This window comes from Hetaerina americana, unplaced genomic scaffold, assembly GCF_022747635.1.
Source record: "Hetaerina americana unplaced genomic scaffold, ioHetAmer1.1.p SCAF_4, whole genome shotgun sequence".
Classification (NCBI taxonomy): domain Eukaryota; kingdom Metazoa; phylum Arthropoda; class Insecta; order Odonata; family Calopterygidae; genus Hetaerina; species Hetaerina americana.
The window spans coordinates 98,442,204-98,465,474 of NW_027286985.1; the positions used below are offsets into that span (position 1 = coordinate 98,442,204).

Here is a 23,271-nt window from a genome sequence, read left to right on the forward strand (position 1 = left end):
ATACGTTAGCCCCCGATGACTATATAGTTGCAATCTTGGATTTTTTTAGTTTCTCTTGCACGGCTGGTGGTGGCTTAGGCTTTCGCTATCACGTTGCCTTCCCAACTCTAATAAAGAAATATTTACGAGAATATGTCTTCTTTGGAAGGAATCTATTTCTTTTTCGGCGTGTGTAAATGCCAATAAACACTACCTCCTTCCTCTCCGGCTATGATCACCTTTCACGGCCGTCTCTCCAGCCCCCCAACATCTCCGCCGCTCGCGGAACGAATTCAATGTTTGCCTCGGCGATGATATCACTCCGTCAACATTCCAAGAGTCAGGCTGCATTATACGCGCCCCGCGACTTCTCTTTGCCGCATAGGAAATTAGAATCCACCTCTCGGTTTATCCTAACAACGTAATGCAAATCTAGTTCCTCTACGCTGCACACGATCCGATTCGGCAATCAATCCAACTTCATGAGGATCCTGAACACTAGCGGCATTCTAAATGAAGCCTAACCAGCGAAAGATAGCATTTCTCTTTGACCTTTTCATCACATTTACCCAGTATTCTTCTATTAAATCCTAATTTTTGTTAGCTTGTCCAAATATTCCCCGTACGTGTTATACCCAGGAGACGTCGTGAGTGAGGGTAACACCTAATTATTTAATCGAGTCTACACTTTCTATTTCGGTATTCTTGATGCAGGAGGAATTCGGGAGTGAATTGCTCTTTTTCCAAAAATTCATCCATACGCTCTTCTTTAAATTTAAGTCTAACTAGCGAGTGTCGCACCAACGTGTATAGCATTTAGGTCATCTGCTGAGTAAATCGATTCTGCATCGTCTCATCATCCTCAGTATTTCAATCCTAAGATTAGTTTACTTCAGCCCTCCATTCTTCCCTATTTAGTGATTATTCTCTCACCCTCTGATGTGTTCGTTGTTTTGTCCTTCTTACTTTGCCCTATGAACTTGTCTCTTGGCCTTCCTCGCGGGATCTTTCCTTTAATTTTCCCTTCTATTATGTTTCTAACTAATCCATTGTGCCTCAAGTTATGTCCAGTCCGATCCATCTAGTTCTTCTTTGCTGTAGAGCTCTCCATATGGTCCTTTCCTCTTCTGCTCTTAAATGCTATACTTCATCGTTCCTCACTTTGTCTGTCCATTTAATCTTAAGCATTCTCCTCCAGCACCATGTTTCAAATGCTTCAATTCTTCGTTGGTCCACTTTTCCGACATTCCATGTCTCCGAAGCGTTGAGTTAAATGCTCCACACGAACGTTTTGACGAACTGCTTCCTTGTTTGCAATCTTAAGTTGTTTTAACGTAGTAATTGCCTCTTCTTCATGAATGAATTCTTAGGTTGGGCTATTCTTCGCTTGGTGTCAGTCGAGCGTCTTCCATCCCAAGTTATAATGCTGCCCAAGTAGAAGGATTCCACTTGGTCAAATTTCACTCCTCTAATTGTGATATCTGTATTCAGCTTCTGTCTTCCACACACGAGGAGTTTCGTTTTTTTCTTGTCGATGCTCAAATTATGTTCTCGAAGTACTCGGTCCATAGTATTCAGATTTGCTTGCAGGTCCTCTCGCATCTCTGTGGTACTACTGCGATTTCATCTGCGAACCGCAGCAGGTTAATGTCTTCGCCATTCACCTTGACTCCTTTGATGCCCAATTCTTGTGCTTCCTCTATTGCCTCTTCTAGATATACATTGAATAGTGCTGGCGAGAGGTTGCATCCTTGTCGAACTCCTTTGCTTATTTTGGTTTCTATTGTGCTTCCATTTTACATTAGCATGGTTGTTACCTGATTCTTGTAAAGGTGATGGATTATTCTTCTGTCGTTGTAGTCCATTCCATGCGCTCCGTCCATTTCAGCATCGTCTGTCGTCATTTAATTTGTTTTCTAAGGACAACAACCATAAAATTCAATGGTGTCGTCGGTGATTATTTGCGATGAAGGTAATTTACACGATTCGGTAGTAGGTATACATAGGTGTTTCTTTCGTTTAGCTCACGCTATACCTTCTTCACACCAGAAACTAAATAAAATGCAGCTTATAATTTCAGCTAGTTGTTAACCTCGTTTCTAGTTAGTGAAATGACCCTGAAGAGAGATGAGGTTTTATGGCTCACATAACGATGTAAGCCATCTCTACGTACTTATAAAAGTATATTTGATCAGTACACGATTTGTATACCTATCAATTTTTTGCCAGTTAGTTTTTAATCTTTGAAACGTAGAGCAAAATAATGATTTCTCTCCCCTGTCATTTTTCATTCAACTGGGTGGTGGCCAACAACGCAGTAACAGGTTCAGCGAGATCTACGGAACTGGTTGGCGAGTGGCACGATGTGCATTCTGATTATGAACACGTTAACATGTTTCTTTATTAGAGGAGGAAATTTTATAGACCTAAGAATTTTAATTTAGTGATTGAAGGTTTTAATCCTTTTTTGTATGGCATTCTTTTCAACATTCGGTGTCTCGCGGCTGACGTACTGAACTATGAATGAGAGAGCTGGCGCTCATTTTCACATTTGGCTATCGTAAAAATGGCGGAGTAAAATAGTTGGGTTTGTAAGGGAATGCTATATATGTGCTTTGGTAGCTAATTCCACCGAATGTTATCTGAAATAAACCGGTCATCGCAAAGAACGTTCGTGATGCGCCGCAAACCCGCACACGTATTCCCTGCTTGCAAGGGATTCCTGTCGCTTCCAATAACAAATGGCTGTTGACCTTATGTACTCGCATGCGTGTGGATTCTGTTAAAACTTGATGTATGACGTTCTTGGGAAGATGAGTGAAATTGACTCCTTGACCTGGATTGGAACTGTTATAAATGTACCAGTAATTCTTGCGGAGTCACTCGATGGTGTATGCCGACAAAAAAGGGAAAATGCCTCATTTCAAAAATCGTTCGCCTAGACAGATTCGTAGCAGGGCCCTTCAATTTGCAACCGAATCCCTTCGGGCCAATTAAGCTAATGAGGCGACCACCTCGAGCGCTTGGTTTTTGAAGTGGCCATCATAATCTCGATTTTTTTAAAGGCGTAAATCAATCCTATTGGGCCTGTTTCGCCATTTGGCCAGTACTCTTATTTAGATTGTTCTTCAATCAATGCATGTCCACCTGCTCCAAATTAGAATGTTCGTGTCGCCGTTTTATGCTCACGCTCGTACAATCCCGTGAAAGAGCGTCTCGCGATGGGTTCGCTTCAGTTTTCCGAAATCCTTCTCGATGCCTTTTTTTACTAATAGGATTCGGAACTTAACGAAGGCGGTCCCTTCTGGTGTAATAGCGTAATGAGGAGAGGGCATCTCTGTTGCTGTTGTTGAGCAAACCGGGTATCCGTGGATTCCAAATCCCTCTCAAACAAGCGGAATCGCTATTCTCTTGAAAAGTGTTTGATTGAATGGTGGGGAAAGGCTGGGTTTTTTATTTAGTTTCTACTTAATTTTACTCGCTCGCATCCTCACTGCTTCAGAGTTGACCCACCCCTCGCGTAAACTTTATGCCTTCTGTTTGGGTAGCATTATACCTTATGCTAAATCGTCGTCAAAGTGTGCTGGATTGTTTTGTAATTAGCGGCGGATGCCAGGGAAGGTGCAAATTTTGGCTAAGTCATTTATGACTTCGTCCTTCGAGGTTCCATAAAATGTTCATTTTTTTGGACGAGGTCAAAATTCTTCTCGGTGACCCTCAGTCTCATATATGGTCAACCCTCTCGAGTTTGAAAATATTTTTAAAATCATTATTTAAGTCTTTCTTAGATGTTTGACGAATACAGGAAATGTAACCAGCATTCATATTTCTACGTGCCATGTGATAAGTATCACAATATCGCTTTCATTTGATTCGGAAGATTTAATTTCACACGTAGCTTCTAAAGTTTTCGTTTCCTTCCGAGATTCTGGGCGTTAAGCAAGCACGTAAAGACATTGTCGTCCACATCGCACTAGGGACCCCAACACCGGAAATATAACGTGCCTTGTTTGTTAATAGTTTCGTGTGGGGAACCTTTTTAAATTGGGATCAGCAGCAATATGGCAAGGGGGATATTTGAACTCATTTTACCCGGCCATTTGAAAATAAACGTCATTCCTCATTTATCTCCCCCCCCCCCTCAGATGAGTTTTCGTTCGACACGTACAGTCTATTCTTGTGCTCATTAGGAACAGAATCACGCAAATACCATTCAGTCGTAAGAAATTCAAACGGAGCTTGAAATACAGGGTTAGCGCTTAGTTTTCTTCTCTCAACCCTTCAACGGCGTAGTTAAAACTCCACGTCAACGACGCATGTGCGTCGCAGGAGTTAGCAAGAAAATTGAACGAAATAGACCCTGAAGGTCTTTAAGGAAAGGAAGGGAAGATTGGCTCCCCCACCACACAACACTATCGATCGCGTGAACCGGGTATTCGGGTATCTATGGCAACCGCCAGGCTTTAAAAGTGGGTGACATGCTAAACAACAGTATTTAAGTGCATTTATCGTCCCACGGGAAAGTTTTTGAAAGGTATCCCTGTGGCCAACTTGGTCACACACCGTAGGTACGTCAGCAGGCCTCGAGCGTCCAAAATTGTATAGCAGTTGTACCCTTGTGTACCCCTGCTATAATGATGCAAATCTTTGACAAACTCGGTACTGCTCATGAAAAATAAGTACGGCGCTTGCTTACGAACCTTGGAAGCTTAGTGAATGCTAATGGTTTTTTTGTGCATACTAGATCTCTTTAGCCTCAAAAGGTGACTCCTTGTTTCAATCGATACGAAAAAGATAGGCAAATAAGGAAATCATATGTAAGGAAAGGATTAGATGAGTTTCTGAGACATTGTCTGTTTCAATTTTCCCATACATTTCTGCATTAAGTATTGCTAAAAGTCTGAAAGTATAAAAAACCTTGTAAAAGTCAAGGTCTTTATATTACTCTAAAATTTTGTTATATATGAAGTTAAGTCCTCAAAAAAATGCATGAGTGGAGTGATGATATCAAAATTCCATTTGGTTAAAGTGAAGAAGTGGTTTCCTGAGAATAATTTGACAAACAAAACTGACCCTTTTTTATAGCCATTCAAGGGCTAAATACCTGGTTGGTTGAGTAATTATCCAAATAGCTCATATCGGCTTTCAGATTGTAATAGTTAAAATTGGAAATTAATTTGTGTATTTGTTTTTAAATATTTTTACTATTGAAGAAAGGAGCATAAAAAACCTCACAAATAAAATATCTGACCAGTAAATACTTAATCCCAAGATTGGTATTTTTTGGGACCACTTTTTTGTGATTCTCTTTCATATTTATGTGCAAACAATTGTAAACTAAATTCCCATGATGGACTCATAATTAATCAAAATAACGCATGACGAAAGACGAGACTTAGCTTTTCCATGGAAAAATGTTTTTTTTTGAACCAAGAGAAAAAATTATGTGCAAAAATCTAAATTCATCTATTTATTGATAGAATTTATAGATTTATAGATTTGATAGAATTTATGAATCTATTTTCATCTTGAATGATTTCCACCACATTATGCCATTGACTGTTGTTTAAAATATGTAACATGTGTCTAGTTAAAAGTTTAAAAAACAGAATGCCTTGGGTAGTCCTAACTCTTGAAAGCATTAGCAGGAATTTGGAGATTCTATTTTACTTGTGGCGAATGTTACTTTTCCATATATTTAAATTTCACTTGTTTTTGTGTCCTTATACATTCATGTTGAAGATTTTGTAATGCTTTCATTATCATATAGTCCTCCAGAGCCAAGGGACTCCCATCTTATGTTGAAAGTAAAAAATAATTGTCATCCCCTGTTGCCTTCCAAGCTTTGTTGAAAAGGTTTATGAATCATTCTGCATACCATGAATGTATTTTTAGCAAACTTTTACGTAATGGCTGGCAGCAATAAAATATTTGTTTAAAATAATGAGCATATTTGTTATTACTTTCATGTAAATATATAAATGATATTTCTTTCTAAGGTATGTATATTGCTTACTGCCATTTTGGTTACTTTTTTCATCAAATTAGTCATGGTGCCTAATCATTGTTAAATTTTTACAAGCAGTCTGATAAATGCATAATTTCTTGTTAAGTTTTTCTCATGTACAATTGAGAAGTTTCCAAGGCAAAAGAAATTATTATTTTGCGCACTAATAAAGAGGAAAGTATTCTTTTACAATGTGAGCTTCCAGGAATTTGAAAGAAATGCCATGACAGTTTGCGGTAGTCACATGTACCACTAAGATGGACATTTTTTTCCTAGGGCACATTTCAGTGGTATAAATAGTTACAGTAACTTTAAAAACATTTTCAACAATAACAATGACTTTTACCTTGGAGAAAATTAAAACTATTAGCCTTTATTTAGCATTTATTTACTCTGGTGAGTAAATTATTCATGGAGATAGTAGTTGCATACATATTTAAAATACTTTCACTGCTCTACTCTTAAGTCAGCTGGGAAGTGGAGAATTGCTTAAACTTCTGATGCAATTACAGGAAATACCATTTATTTCATTTGTGTTCTGTATCATTCTTCAAGAATTAACATTTATTTAATGTTTTCTTTGCAGGAACAAGGCCATTGCAGATTATCTAGGAAGTAATGGCTATGTGAGTGCCTTAGAAGCTTTTAAAAAGGAGGCTGATATATCTGGTGATATCGAAAGGAAATATGGTGGCCTTCTTGAGAAAAAATGGACTTCAGTCATCAGGCTACAGAAAAAGGTTTGTTTTATTGGGTGAAGATTAAATTCCTGATCCATGTGTGGTTATTGCAGGGAATTAATCATCAAGATAATTATGAAGCATGTTGCTTTAATATCATATATAGCATTACTGTTTCAAGGTCAATTGTATCACTGTTGTGAAGGAAATTTTATGTTGCTTCTCTGGTATTTGTTGAAAGCTTTTGGTGCTCACCAAAGAGTATATAATGTTTGATTCTCAGAGTCTTCAGAGGAAATTTATTTGAGAAATAATGTTAGTGAATCATCTTTGGCTTCTGTAATTAAAATACGAACTTCACACTACACAAAATCAAGCCTTTAGCGCAAGTTTATTGAAGTTGAACAGTTGCTTGTTGTTCACATCATAGCCAGTTTCTGTATTTCAGCTTTTAGCACGTTCCTTGTTCTGAATGAGTAAGAAAATAAAAGTGGCATCTTCAGCTGCTTATATTGTATTGCAAAAAGAGGGAAAATCCACCTTCTTATTTCAAGGAGAATTTGTCCTTTTCCTCTTCCCGGTATCTCGACTATTTTCTGGAAATTTGTTGAAAATTGAAGCAAATTTCTTCTATTTACGTGTACATTGTAGCTTTGAAAAACGTTTTCTTAGTATAAAACCCCCATGACCTCGCAATTATATCTCAGATTCTTGTTATTTCTTTTATGTGTCTCAGCAATATCCAATTTCACTTTAAATATAATTAAAAAAGCAGTAATAGTCAATTGAATGATAATTGTGGCAAGTGTAGCCCAGGATTGGTAGTATTAAGGGGCTCTCATCCTATCCTCCAAAATAATTCTTTCATCAAAAACATTTTCCAATCTATACGACTATTTTTAACTGCCATCATATTCCGAATGCTAATCATTTTCTCCAGTCTTAGTCCTGGTCATGCATTTCAATCTAAATTATGTAAAATCCTAATCTTTTGTGACATTAAGAACTTATTTGCTAGAGATAATGGCACGGTAAACATTTAAACTTAATCTCTTGTTTCTCATGTTATGGTATTTGCTCAAACATGATGCAACTCATTGCAAGTATTTTGAATGGAAAATTAAGAAGAGGAAAATCCATTTAAGTTTCTGATTTTGAATAATAATTTTTTCTTAACACGAGTAATGCAGGCACTAATATTCTAAGCCTGTTTAAAAGTCTTGCATTCCAAACGAATTTTGATGCCAACATCTTAATCAAGTGTGTATAACTCTTATGGTTACTTATTATAAACTACCTTCCAAATAGCTCTTATTGATAATTATGAGAAACCGCTTTCCAATATTATATCATATTCTCCTTTCTCTTAAATTTCCCCTTTTTCTGAGGTTGAAACATCATTTGAGCCATCCCTCTTTAACCCACAAAACACTCTCTTCACTATCATCCATACTGTTGGATATACAACATTGCATACGTTCTGGCACAAAAGATTTGGTGGTGAGATGTTGTCCTTGGCTCTTTTGATCCCATTCTCTTTATTTTGCCCTTTGAAATAAATTCTTAGTTTTGGACAAATATCCACTCATTATATTTATCTCTCAAGGGATCTTTGAAAGGCTTATAGGACACCACATCTAAGACTTGCAATTGGAACATCATTTCTCTGAGGAAATAAGCAGAGCAGTATACATTTCAGCCATTTTTCTCCCATTTTCTGTCAGATGACCCTTGGAAGCATTTAGTACAAGACATTACATGAAAATGCACTCCAGACTGCACTCAGTATATATAACAGAGGTTCTTCTTTCAGCTATCCCTTTTCCAGACCACAAAAGATCACTCCTAATGGTAACATTGTTTGGTATTGTTTTATGCCCTAAAATTATTTAACGATTCAGTTTCCATCAATCAGCCATGACTGCAAGCATGATGGTGGCAGCAATTGAAATTAAAATTGAAAAAACTGAAAACTGGGTAGGTTTACTCAGGAAAGAATACATATCATCAGAAATTATTGGAAATATGGTGATAGGTGTTTGTGACATAATTGGTTTATCACCCTTTTCAATTAAAGGATTAAGATATCACCCAATAGTTGATGGTTTGCCACAGATAAATTTAAAACTAGGTGATAGCATGAATAACACACGCATGTTATTTTTCTGCAATTCAATAATGGCTTAAAAAAGTAGAGAATGGACTGCACTATCTTTTAATTAGCAGTCCATATGAATGCTTTCTTATAAATATGTTGGCTAAAATTCCTTGTTGGAAGACAAAAAATTTTATCTTGTTGGTTTGATAATTTGCAATAGGAATGAATCAACAAATAAACAACAGTAATCACTGCAAATGTTGGTTTGATAGGTGAGGTTAGAGCTCACATTGCACTAAGCCTTATATGGCATACGATGCATGTGGTTGGGCTGGGCATCAGTCCCTTGCCCTATGCTGAATTTCTGGTTTCTCAGGAATACTTGGTAACTGAAAAATCGCCCAGCTTGAATGAAACTGGGTGTGTTGAATGGTACCCGAAAGAGATGTAAATGAAAATCCATGCGAAAGCGAACATAATTGAGTAAATAAAAAATGTTTTGGTAGTCATGCCAAATGCCATCTACTTGGTGGCTTTCAGACAAGTCAATGGTTATGGGAGTCATTAAAGTCAAATAGCAAAAAGTTTTCTGACTTGCACGTGAGCATTACGGTACGCATCCAAGAGCTGTATCACTTAATCATGTTATTTTGAATGGCTTCTTTGCAGGTTATGGAGATGGAAACAAAGCTCTCCGAAGCAGAGAAAGAATTCATTGAAGGTGCACCCACACGTGGCAAGAGATCACCCTCGGAATGGATACCCAGACCTCCTGAAAAGTACTGTCTGTCTGGACACAGAGCACCTGTCACAAAGGTTTGCCATTAAGCTATTGATGATGATTGCACTGCCCTATCACTGGTTCCAGAAACCAAGCTGCCTTGATTAGAAAATCTTCAACCCTCAACTCCAAATTGCAATATTCTTCTCATACTTATATTTTTGTCATTAACATCCTCAATGCTTGGTATGTAGGCAAAAATGAATTCATCATGTCACACTTTGTTTTTTCCATTTTTTAAAAAAATTTGATTTTTCAATCAAATCGGAAAATGAGGGCCTGAACGCACTGGGAGAAAATAATGGGATTTTCTAGAATTCAGTCCTTATCTTGAAAATCCTTGTTGTAAACATATCCTAGTTCTTGGGTCCCTGAAATTGTTTGAATGATTCATTGAAAAGTTTTGATGTGTGAGATAATTCTTCAAAGTGTCTCTTGGAATTTCACCTTCTCAGAGGTGAAGCATGGGCAGTAATTCAGGTTTTGGAATATTTATTGCCTGCTTAGGTGGGCTTGTAATTTTAGTAGGGTTTTGCCATTGGATCCATCAAAAACCTTATCTTGACTGGTAGACTACCTTGATGTTAATAGTGTGCAGGCTTGATTTCAAAATAGGGTTTATTTGATTGAGTGCCAATCAACTGATTTTTATTCATTTGAATGAAAATCCTCTATAGAATTGAAGTCGGACATTCAGGCTATTGATGCATCATGTAGTTAAAATTACAAAAGCCACTTCACTATTTACTTAATTGCAAAGTAAAAAGTTCTTAAATCTTGGCTGCATCCTAGTATTTTCTAATGCTTTCTAAGATTTGGAAGATGGATATCAGGATTTACTGGTATTCCAATCTTATGTTTGCTAATAATGGAAGGATTAGTTCTAGGATTCAATTTCTTGTTAAGTACAGTACCAAAAGGACTAATTGGCCAATAAAAGGTGTCCTAAATTCTCCAGTTTTAAAAAATTCATATTCTTGGCATTGGACTTGGAATTAAACAAACACTAGCTGGGAGATATGTTTAACTAAATGTGTAATTCATTCTTTATTCTATGCACTATTGTAGAATTGAAAAATGGCTATTTGACCACAGAAAACTGTTTGCTTGTATTCTATGAAAACAAATCAACTGTAGAACAAAATGCAGCTTCAGTAATATGTAGTATTGTAAACCTCCTTATTGTAATTCATTCTAGCTACAATATTGAACTTTTGCTGTGGGCCCTGTGCATATAAAATTGAGCACTTTATAATGACGTGCTGATAGGATTCAATCTATTGAAAAGGCATTTCTTTGCAGTCCTGATGATTTTTGCTGTAGAAATGTAATGCAGTGTGTTACTTGTTTTGTGTACTTTTCATTATTATAGCCTTTGAAAAAATATTTTACATGTTGGCCCACAAAAAAATGTTTTTAAAAAGTCATTATGATCAATTCCATCTGTTGATGTCACTGTATGGCCGTCCGTTACTTTCAATTTACCAGAGAACTTAGTTTTTGTTTTTCTTAAATGATAAATTGCCATTTTCCAAGAATGGTTATCAACACACAATTAATGTGTTAACTAAAAGTATAATTTTGATTTCAAATAAGATAGTAAAGATAGTAGTGTCAAAATAGTCATAACAATAAGACTCAAAGTGATTACTCCAAAAACAATAATCAAGAAAGGAAAGAATTTTAAAGTAGAATCTGTGTAGCAATGCCTACATCGCTAATTTATAAAAATCAAGAGTCATTGCAGTATAGTATTTTATTACAGTTATAGATCTTTGATTGAGTATTGCATGTGTATAATGTCTCTCTTTTTATATAGGTCATCTTCCATCCTGTGTTCAGTGTGATGGTGTCATCAAGCGAAGACAGCTCTGTAAAAATTTGGGATTTTGAGACGGGTGAATATGAAAGGACACTCAAAGGGCATACAGACTCTGTTCAAGACATTGCATTTGATCAGAGTGGGAAGCTTTTAGGTGAGCGATGTTTTTTTGATTGATGTAAATCAGAGTAATTTAAGCAAATCTTTCTCTCGCTTCAACTGCTTTTGTTCAGGCAAAAATTTACAAAAGCCTACCAGCAATTTTTTCATGGGTAATGTGATGATAAGCAGGACAATTGACTCATGCTACCCCTGCATAATGTTGACTTGTCTCTCATTAAAAACTGATTGATGGTTCAATCTGCATATTCCTGTGATATTTAAGTTCAAGGAGTGCAGAGTACCATCAGTTCTTTTGCACACTGTGGATGTGTTCAGTTAAAAATAATAAAAGACCACCACTGACTTATTTTTCCTAAGATACTAATGTAAAGGAGGCTGAACTCTTTAATTTCTTTATTTCTGTAAAGATACAAAAAAAAATTACTTCTTGGTTATCATTGGTGTAGGATGGTTCCAATTATAATTTTGAGTTGAATTACTATATCTGCCTGAATAGAATCAGACCCTTGATTTAAGGCAACTTCCTAAAAGTCACCAACAACGTAGCTTGGAAAAAATAAGAAGATTTGATAGTAGAAGTAGTAGTAATAGTAGTTGTAGGGGAGGCGATGGACAGCTGAGGTCATTTGCACCATTAGGAATGGACAGGAAAGGAGGAAGGGTGGAGAGAAACCCGACATTGGCATGGTCTACTCTTAAAAAAAGGCACCATGGGGTCCGCAGCTTAACGTCCTATTTGATGGACGGTGTACTCACTCAAAGTGCCCTCCTCAAAGTGCCTCAAGTAGGTTTTGGATACCACTGAAAAATATTTTCCGCCGCCGGGATTCGAACCCTGGCCCTCTGAATGGGAAACCAGTGCGTTAGCCACCGCACCATCCCGATCCCCCATGAATATTCAGTGCTGGGTCATTCAGGGCATGAGCAACCTAAAATATGATATGCAGTGCATTTGTGGAAGGGAACATGAGAAATAATGGAAATAAGCATATGGGTGCACTTCTAAGACATGAATTTAACTTTCCATACCCTCATTATAATCACCTAAACCTGTGTAGGAGTGTGCAAATTATCTGTTCTGTTTCATTTTTAATAATGTTATTGCAAGAGATCACCCTGCCATGTGCAGCAATTCAAAAGCAGGACTCCAGTCCAAGAAGTATGGTGGATGCGGTGTATCGGGGCTGCATTTATTTTATTTCGGCATCATTAATCCTTAGAAACTACTGTGGCTTACGGCACTCTAACATGAATAACAAATAAATATCATTGCTTTGTGCCATCCCCTTTTTTCCTCATCACTGCACATCCACATATGCCTATCCTATGCTAGGATAGGTATGGATTGGTCCTGTAAGCCACATGTATTGCATTGTGTGCCCTCTTGTTCTTTCAAGAGCAGTTCTATTATTACTTTTCAATCATTTCTCTAATAATCAATTATAAATATTTCATTTAGTGCCTTTCTGTTCCTTATTAACATTTAAAGAGTTGAGCATCAAAAATTCCTAATTGAATTATTTGTACTTAAGCATTTGTTTAGTTAATGATCCAATTTGAATAGAACATGGGAATTGGATAGAAAAATATAAGCAATAGTTAACAAAATAAAATTAAGAGTGATGCCTTTTCAATTTAATGCAAAACAATGCAAACATCTGTTTATCTAAATAATTATGATACATTGTATAGCCCAGATTAATTGAACTATTTTTTCGGACTCAAATTTAGGCTAATAGATGACTTTTTCATTGGAAATTTTGATAAAAAAACATCGGCTTATACAGTGGAACCTCATGATATAGTTATAATCCATTCCGCAATCTTTTTCATAAAGCGAAACACTTTTATTGAAACAACCTTTTGCATATAAATTAATGTACAGGGTGCGGTAACATAACTTCGTTTTTTTCAATTCAATATACATTATAAAAAAGTAGTAGTATTCAGGGGAGGATACCGACAGCTGAGGTCATTTGTGCTATTAGGGATGGATGGACAGGAAAGGATGAAGGGTGGAGAGAAACCCAGCGTCGGCATAAGCCTGCTCTTAACGAAAGGCACCGAGGGGTCCGCAGCTTAACGTCCTATCCGACGGATGGCGTACTCACTTGAAGTGCCCTCCACAAAGCACCTTAAGGAGAGATGCCACTGAAAAATATTCAACACCGCCAGGATTTGAACCTTGAACCCTCTGTGGGAAGCCAGTACAATAGCCACCGCACCATCTTGGTCCCCCTTATAAAAAAGAAAGTTATTTTGCTGCACCCTGTATAACGCTAATGCATTCCATGCCTAAAAAAATTGTGAACAAGGTTTACTCAAAGAAAATTATGTATACCTTGTTTAGGATTGTGGATACCTTTTCGCCGTGGACGATTTATACTATCACAGAATGAAGCAACCAGGAATGCGAACTTGATTTGTAAAAGCAAAAAAGAATCAAAAGAAATTGTTAATTATTAATTAAACATACCTAATTCCTTTTCATTAGAAAGCTCTGTAGAGACATTTGTTTTTGACAATGCTTCAAAATTTGTTGAAAATGTGACTGTGAATGATTGTTAAATAAATTAATGGTGTGCATCACCACTGCCTCATTGGGCTACACATGTTACAATGCAAAATTCTCCCATGACCTCCACATTTCTTTCAGCCTGCTGTTTTGGGCTTACAACTTCTTGAAGGCTCATGGAGATTTTGAATGGTAAACAAGCAGAGGTTTGATTTTCACGTTGCCACTTACATATGTGCAAAATGGCAGCGTGAGAGGGCCTTAATGCCTTGTGGTCGGGCAATACATTCTCTTTTACTGTTATGTGTGCAAATATAGGTTTGCTTCGTTATCTTCTTCCCATGTAGAACTTTTGTCTCAAGTAAAAACATGTTGCAGTAGGTAACCCTCAGAATCCACGAGCTTTTTGAAGTCAATGATGCAGTTCTCTGCTGCCTTTGACTTGGAGCTTGCTGTTTTACCATGCCTCATAATGCTGTGGATGACAGTTCTTCTCGTTAACTTCTCGAACCACACCCAGCTCCCATAAGATACTTATTTGGCCGTTGATGATCCTGACATCTTATTAATGAGGTCTGCGCAAATCCTTTTCCCCTTCTCATATTATTTTCAGTAATGGGGTCGCATTCCTCGGGGAAATCTTTTCAATTATGCATTTAAGAAGCAACCTTTCAACATTGTTAAAAATACGTAACTGTTGTGTAGACACTTTTGTCACTCTATTTGAAGCATCTATCTCCTTAGTCTTAGAAGAAAAGCCAGTCATTGATGTTGACCGATTGTTGATCAGCCAAACTTGTTCCCGATTTTCAATGATTTTACTTTTCATTTCTGCTGTTATTTTTTATTTTTATTCTCTTCTGGCTTTCTTCTTAAGGATTTTTGTTTTGAGTCAATTTTAAAAATGTACACAAATTATTATTAAACTTTGTTCAATGAAGTACTAATGATAATTTGGACACAAGTTTGGAAAAAATGTGCTATCACTAGCGACACTAAGTTGCTATGGACACGAGTGCTAGAGGCAAAGTGCAGTAGCAGGTGCACAATCAATCTGAGAATTCCCCCCTCCTCATTACTCATTTTGCAAAAAGTCACTCGTTAAGCTACTTGTTTTTGGGGCCCATTTTTTGCTCATTATGTGAGTTGCTCTCTGTGCAAGGTGCTTGTTAAACGAGGTCCTGCTGCTAAGGAAGGAAAATGCAGGGTACATTTTTGAGTTGAGTATTGTGTTTCAGTGCGATGTGTCATCTCGGGTGCTTGCTTGGTAGGAGTGGTCGTTCAGAGAGGTTTCACTGCATTGTAATATTTGGGATGGGAACTCCTGGAGATGTCACTGTTTTATTAGAATATCAAGCTAGATTAAGCATATTGCCTAGATACCATCTCCAATTTTCACTTGCAACAGCTTTACTTAACTCTTGAAATAATCTAATCTAAGCTAAAATACTTAATTGGCAGGTCAGATATTGTGAAAATTAAAAAATAAAATGAGTTGTACAGAAATATTTTCTGCCTTGAGCAATTTGTAGTTACAGAGGGAAACATCAAAACCTCCCATTGGCACATTTCTCTCCATGTTCGTGGTTGATCTCATAGCACCACCTGCCACTCATTTTTTTGGTGATTTGAGTGATATTGGATTATGACAATCATTTGTGTTCCTGCTTGAGTGGGCCTAAGTTTTTAGATATATTACTTTGTGAAAAAGCTTAGGGTGTTATGTAGGTGCATAAAATAAATTCACCTCTTTGTCTTTGAAAAATTGAGAAGTTCATTCATTGTAAGGGTTGGAAGTGTATTAAGTAGTTTTGTTTGTCTTATAGATGTATATTTAGTAGGCAGCAATTGTATACAAGATCATTATCTAATTCCCACATAGTTACTACACTTCTTTTTTCTTAAATCATGTTTGATTGAAAAAGTAACTTTTATCATGCTTTGTGGAAGCGAAACATGTTAGGCTCATAGCGGATTATAAATACATTGCAGTGAAACAATGGGGGGTTGAAGTGAATTATTTATTCCTTAAATAATTATATTGGTGGGTTAATATCCTGACTATGATTTTGGTTGACTTGAGCTTATGAAAATCTTTTCATCAATGAAAATTCTAAAGTAAGTCAATAGAAAAAAATCAAATGCATTTTTGCTGCCTTGATTCATACTTGTATTGTATCATCAACATTATGTTCTTATTCTTTTTCAGCATCATGCAGTGCTGATATGTCTATCAAGATATGGGACTTCCAAACATATGAATGCTTGAAAACCATGCATGGTCATGATCATAATGTTTCCAGTGTTTCATTTATGCCTGGGGGTGACTTTTTACTGTCGTCATCAAGGGATAAAACCATGAAGATGTGGGAAGTTGCTACAGGGTATGTATCAAATGCCCTTTTATTTTTATAATAATTATTAAAATGTTAATGAAATACCTTGTGATGCCCTGAGAATAAAAGGTCAGCAGGGCTAATACAAAATTTGTATGGTTAAACCTCTAGGAAATATTGACCTCACTCATGGCTTCCAAATGAACATTTCTCTTAGTGATTCCTAGTAGGTAGCAGTCCTACTCGAAGACCATGTACAAAATATACAATGGGCAAGGAGGGTGGTCAAAAGTCACACCTTAGGAAAAACAACATGACACGAGAAAGCTGAGTAGGTTGAAATAAGCCCTTATTCTTAGTATTTATGAGAGTAAGAGGCTCACTTCGGAGCGAAGAACATTGAGAGACACTCAAAAGCCTTTTGAAATGGATGAGCATGTTTTTTGAAGTGATTTCAAGCCTCTGAAACCTCCTCGTCATACCCACTTGAAGCTCTGGAGCTGACACTGAGGAGAAATCAGTCACCAATTCTCAGCACTCAATAATAGTTGTGTAATTTAAGAGTTTCAAGGTGTTAAATTAATTTTAATGTAGTAGTATTTAGGGGAGGTGACCAATAGCTGAGGTCATTTGCGCCATAGGGGATAGACAGGAAAGGATGAAGGGTGGAGAGAAACCCGGCATCGGCATTAGCCTACTCTTTACGAAAGGCGCCAAGGGGTCCGCAGTTTAACGTACATCCGACGGACGGCGAACTCCCTCGAAGTGCCCTCCACAAAGCACCTCAAATAGGGATCGATATGCCTCTGAAAAATATTCAACACTGCCGGGATTTGAACTCGAGCCCTCTGGGTGGGAAGTCAGTACGATAGCCACCGAACCAATCCCAATCCCCCAATTTTAATATTACCAGATGCCTCTTGCATTTATTTTTTCAGAGAAATTTAGTCTTTTACACCTCCTCCTTAGGTACGGAAATTATCAAATGAAGAATAGCAATAGGTAGTCTTCATATCTTCATTGAGTCAATATATTGAAGGCTTAGGTGGAGCATTTAAATATCTAATAGGAAAAATGTTAAGCTTGAATTCAATCATGAAATAAAAATGTAATCACCAAAATATTAATATGGGCTCATAATACATTTATAAAAAATGTCTTAGCTTAATAGTTAATGCTTAACTTCCTATGGATAAATGAATACCAAGGTTGAAATGTAACAATGATTTATCATGGGGACTTGAGAATATCATTGCACTGGTCAATATTTTTACATGGCATTTGCCTGGAACAGAAAGGGTTCCTGCGGCTTTCACTTTCCTCCTCTTCTCTTATTTCAGCTTGCAGATTCTGTAATTGTCCTCTTGGAAAAATATTTGTGCTCACCCTCATAATTAATTATCAGGTTGATGATTAATTCCTTTCTTCCTCCCTTCATTCTGGCCAAAAACCCTTCCTATTCCTTCCCATTCCTTGCTTGCCTAACATTCTTCCCTATTTCACAGTCTTCAACATCCCAATCCAAATCAATAAGCTCTGCATCGATCTTGGATCCTGCCTCCTTTGGATTTCTCTCAATTATTCTCTCTCCGCCCCACCATGCCTAGCACTTCCTTGTTTGTTTTCCTTTCTGCCCATTTAAATTTTCCCATCCTTCACCACACTCCCTCTCAAAGTTTTACTCAGTCTTTTCTTAACATTTTTGTTCAATACCCTGTTGTCAGTTCCCTCTTTCTTTTGAAACCTTCTTTGACCAATGCAATTCTTCATATGTCCCTTTTAATTTGATCATCTTGATCCAAAAAAGTGCCTAGTCAAGTAAACTGTTCCACCTGTGCAAGTGTTTGCCCTCCCATTTATCTTATCCTTCCTTTTTCTTAAAATTCTCATGGCATTTGTTTACATTGATCCTCATCCCATGTGTGTCATCTTGAATTTCTCGTGTTCTCAGCAATAATTGAAATCCATTACCTGACTGGCTTACTAAAGCTTGATCATCTGCAAACCTAAATGATTTCATGAATTCCCTGCCGACAGTTATTTCTATCTACAATTCTCTGCATACCTCTTTAACTATTTCATCTCCGTTTAAATTGAAAAGTGTGGGTAATGAAGGACACTCCTCTTTCCTAAAACTGCCCATCCCGACTCTCCACACAAACCTGAGCAGTCTGAGACATGTACAGGTAGTGGATAAGTCTCCTATCCCTCCAGTCTACTCCCTATTTACTGCAGTATATTAACAAATCTCTTCAGTTTACTCTATCAGCTGCTTCTAAATGTATGAAATGAAGTATCTCCAGATTGTATTCTAAATTGAACTGTGAAACCTGGAATTTCACAAGATTGATGTTATTTCACTGGAAAATACATAAATAAAACTGCTTACCTATGGCTGCAGCAGTACTCCCTTATTTTTCTCATGGAGATAGACCTTTAAGATAGTAATTTTGTGCTAATTATAGAAATTGATGTCTTTTTGGGAGAATGTGTTTGCTGCAGGGTGATGAAGTGTAACGTGTTTGTTGAGTGAAGCAGGTCAAAAAAGGTTTTGTAACTGAAGGGTTTTCATGTCTAAATGCTTTGATAGAAGTATTGTTCTTAGCCAAGACAGTACATTACCATTTCTATTCCATAATTCAAACAAATAAAATTATTTGAGTTTTTCAAGCAATAAAAATGGTACAGAATGGAAACTGAGTTTACAAAGTTGACAGGAGTGAACCCATGTGAGTGTTCTTTCACATTTTGTTCAGGAGTATTTCTCATTCCTTTTCTAGGAATACCATGATAATAATTGATGCCATTGTTGGTGTCTTTGGGCTCCCTGCAAAAGTTAGGGTCTCTTGAGTGGAATCCCCAAACACCCTTGTGGATTTTTTGCTTCCCAGAAACAAACAACCCTCCACTCACAGAGAAGGGGTTATTCATTGGGAGGAGACCCCTCCACACGCACAACTCCCCTCTCTAACCTTCTCTCTTGTGATGCCCAGGGCCCCTAGGTCTTTTACCAAACTGCTTTATCTCCCTTAAATACCAACTTAAATTTCAAAGATAAAAATGATGTCCACTTTCATCTGAAGGTAGACTCCATCAATAATAATTCTACTTGTTAACAGTAGGCCCTTGGGGAAACTAGTGTGTGTGCCAATTAGCATATTAAGTTCAAAGGAGAAGGAAGTATCATGATGGACAAGGTCTTTAAAAATTCCTGATTTCACTTCCCATTTTGCAAAAATGTTCTAGATTTCCTTTTGATGATGGATAGTAGTGATGGGAGGTTATGGGGGTTATCAGGAGCTTTAGGGGCTTAAAACTCTTAGTCCATTATTGCATCCCATGTTTTGATTACCTGCCGCACACAGACAGGGATCATAAGCACCATAGTAGAGGTATGTTCATCTATCCAACCTCCGTTTGGGCTCAATATTTCCTTGTTTGCTTTGGTTCAACTCAAGTAATCTAGCAGATGCCAGTGGCTAGTCATTTGCCCTAATACATATTCAGACCCTTACTTAAGGCTAAGAAAAGGAGAACAGTACTTACTCAAACAACTTGCCTCTCATAATGAATTTAATTTGTTTTTATTTTTCAGTCATTTCTTTGTCAATATTTTAGGTTTTAGAAAATTATCTTAAGTGATGTTTTTAATCACACCTATTTGGTCGATTTACTTAGAATTGTCTATTTTGGAAAATATGCTGTGGCTTACATTTTTGGGAGCCAATATTATCAGAAGTCTTTGTTTCTGAAAACTATCTTATGTTATGATTTGGGAGAAAGTTATTCCTCACATTATTTATCATCATGTGTATATTTATTCCTTCTTAAGAGCACTTAATAAATTTGTGAGATGTAAGTTTCTCCATTTGATTTTTCATCAATGTGTCCTTAACCATCCAAATTTTCTGAGGCAAATATGCTCCATTTTTTTACAAATGTAATGCGGAAGAAATCATTTTGCTTTGTTATGAATGAAAGAGAATGCTCTTAGATGCTTCATAATTTGAATGGAATTTTGTTAACCATGTTTATATCATTTGCATTTTAAAGTAATTGATTTAATATTTCCAAATTCAGTTACTGCACGAAGACATTTACCGGGCATAGAGAATGGGTGCGAATGGTAAGGGTGAATCAAGATGGATCTTTAATTGCTTCTTGCTCGAACGACCAGACAGTCCGAATCTGGGTTACGTCTACGAAGGAATGCAAGGTGTGTATAAATGTAGGGTTCATTTTATTCTACATTAGTGTAACTAGAAGTTTTATAAAATTATACCAAGCTTGAAGTAAAGTAAAGGTAGTGTCTTTTAATTAAGTTGGTAAACCAAAAATTAAATCAAATGAAAAATATGGATATTTAGGAAAATTAATTGGAGTACATGTGTGGGTATTCTATGGTAATAATTGATAAAACATACAACAATCAAATAGTTTGTCATGATTCTGAAATTTTTGTTGGTTGAAATGCATGCCAAAAAATGAATCAAGAAGAAACAAACATTTTTTGAAATAATTTCTACAATATGAAAAACATGCAGTTTTTGTGTATTTAGGTAACAAATTTATTCAAGGCCTTTTCACATATTAAACATTTTCACTACATTTTTTTCAAGAAATGATCATGAAAAAGTTGAACTTAAATTGACTTTGCCATTTGAAGAAATTTTAAAGCCACTTTTGTTTGTGTATTCAAAACACAGTTTATTTTCATTAGTGACTTTAAATGAGTCATTGTAGAGAGGAGCAGCCATGTCGCCATTCTTACCCCTAAAATATTTTATCTGACAACAGGCAGAGCTTCGAGACCATGACCACGTGGTCGAGTGCGTGGCATGGGCACCAGACAGTGCTCATGGTGCCATAAATGAGGCTGCAGGTGCTGACAACAAGAAAGGAGCCCACTCAGGCCCCTTTGTTGCCTCTGGCTCTAGGGACAAAACTATTAAGGTAAGATGTGTCAGTTTGGCCTAAAATCTTGGAGATATAGCACTATATCTATGTTTGTATCAATTCTGTTTGTTGGTTCTTGATTCTGCTAATTTTTAGATCTTTCAAATATTGAAAAGTTTCAATATGCTGTGTTAATTTAGAGGCAAAGCTTAAACCTAAAACGTTCGATGGCATGATAGGGTGTTGGTGAGACGACCAACTGATATTAAATGTAACAGTTTAATCTGTTGAGGATGGGCTGTCAGTTTGCAGAAGGTCTCCAAAGTAGCCTGTTAAGCTTTGCCTATTCCTTCAGTCCCTTGGAGCTCCTTGCATAAACATTTACTATTATTTTCTTCCCGAAGTTCATCATGGCCCATCCTTCGTTATTCCAATCTTCTGTGTTTCCTTTAAATGTGGTCTTCAGTGTGCCAGTGTATCTTAGGATAAACTCAATCATTCCCACCCTTCCTCTCAAGTGTCCTCCATTGACTTCTCCTATCTCCCATATCTTTGAAGTACTTTTTCATTTGTAACTGTCTATCCAGTTTGATTTTGATCATTCCTCTGTAGAACCACATTTCCATTGCTTTAAATCTTCTTTTCTCTGTTTTCCCATGTCCCTAATCACACATTCATTGGAAAGTACAAGGTCTGTCCCAAAAGTAGTAGGACTTGAGTCGATTAAAAATAATTTACTGTCAGAATTGATACATTCACTCTAAAATCTTCAAAGTAGCACCCTTGTGCATCCACTCACTACTACCAGTGGGTTTTTCATGCCTCATATGCCTTCTGGAAGGCAGTGCCTGGAATGGTGCTAAATTCCCTCATCACAGCCTGTTGTAATGCTTACACTGAGCTGTGGTGGCATCCTTTCAATATGGATTTGAGGCTGGGGAAGAGGTAGAATTCTGATTGGGCAATTAGTGCTTCTTTGTGAAATTTTCTGGTAAGTTTATTAATTTATTTATTTAAATTATGTATTTTGAGATTCAGATTAAAAGGGAGTGCGATGAAAGTATAAATTCAGCCGCTGTGTTTATAATATCTTGGTCAACAAAGATCACATTCGAAGAAATGGAGTAAAAACTGCCAGCACTAACATGAGAATGGTCTGAATAGGTATAGAGCTCCAAGAATTCTCTTAATAAAAGCATGAATCAGGGTACTGACAATAACGAATTGAAAACAGAAAGATATCACTGGTGACAAGAATGAAAAACTTAAATAAATTAGGACCCAATGAAATGGGCATCAGATTATATAACAAACTACCCATAAGTATCAAGGATTCAAAGGGAACTGCTGCATTCAAGCATAAATTAAAAAGATATCTACAGCGCAATATGTTCTACTCGGTTGACGAATATCTCAACAATATTCCCGACCAGTAAGTTCATACTTTTAGTTTCTAGCAATGGTCATGGTCTGATTCATGTTGGTGATTAATGATTTTTCTGAATTTGATATTGCATGTGCATGTTACAGCCAATGTTCATGGGTTTGTGCCAAACATATATGTAACTATGAGCATAATTTCTTTTATGTATCTTAATTGAGCCCGTGTCTTTGCTCTTTTTTGACCTGCCTTATATCATGTACGTACCACACCCACCTGGTATTTTTGTATTGTGATCCCTGGGCAAAAAAAAGTGATAATAATAATAAAGTCATTTGTAACTCTTCAGTATTCATAAATTTATTTCAACTAGGGAATAACTTGCAAATTCTATGATTAATATAGTGGTATTATTATTATGCCGGGGTAATACCATGATCTTTGGCATTCATGTTCGGTGGTGATGTGTGCCTTACTTGAAATTCCTATGCCACTCATTCACACTCATCAGGGCTATTCAATGTTCAACATACACAGCAGACATGAGACTATGAATTTCTCCTCATACTCCAGCACCCTCAGCAATCAGAAAATGAACCACACCTCTCTGCTCTTCTTTGCTTGCCTCCATTTACTTGCCTGAATGAGCATAT

The 23,271-nt window shown here is 36.8% G+C and overlaps 1 protein-coding gene across 2 annotated transcripts in view; it reads left to right on the plus strand.

Moving 5' to 3' along the window:
* Lis-1 (LisH and WD40 domain-containing Lis-1) overlaps positions 1-23,271 on the plus strand; it is a 125,196-nt gene that overhangs the window by 96,420 nt on the left and 5,505 nt on the right. For both annotated transcript variants that reach the window (XM_071590769.1, XM_071590770.1), the window contains exons 3-8: positions 6,573-6,726; positions 9,434-9,580; positions 11,365-11,521; positions 16,215-16,389; positions 20,422-20,557; positions 21,139-21,294. In XM_071590769.1, coding sequence (XP_071446870.1) covers positions 6,573-6,726; positions 9,434-9,580; positions 11,365-11,521; positions 16,215-16,389; positions 20,422-20,557; positions 21,139-21,294 — 925 coding nt within the window. The remainder of the gene's footprint in view (positions 1-6,572; positions 6,727-9,433; positions 9,581-11,364; positions 11,522-16,214; positions 16,390-20,421; positions 20,558-21,138; positions 21,295-23,271) is intronic.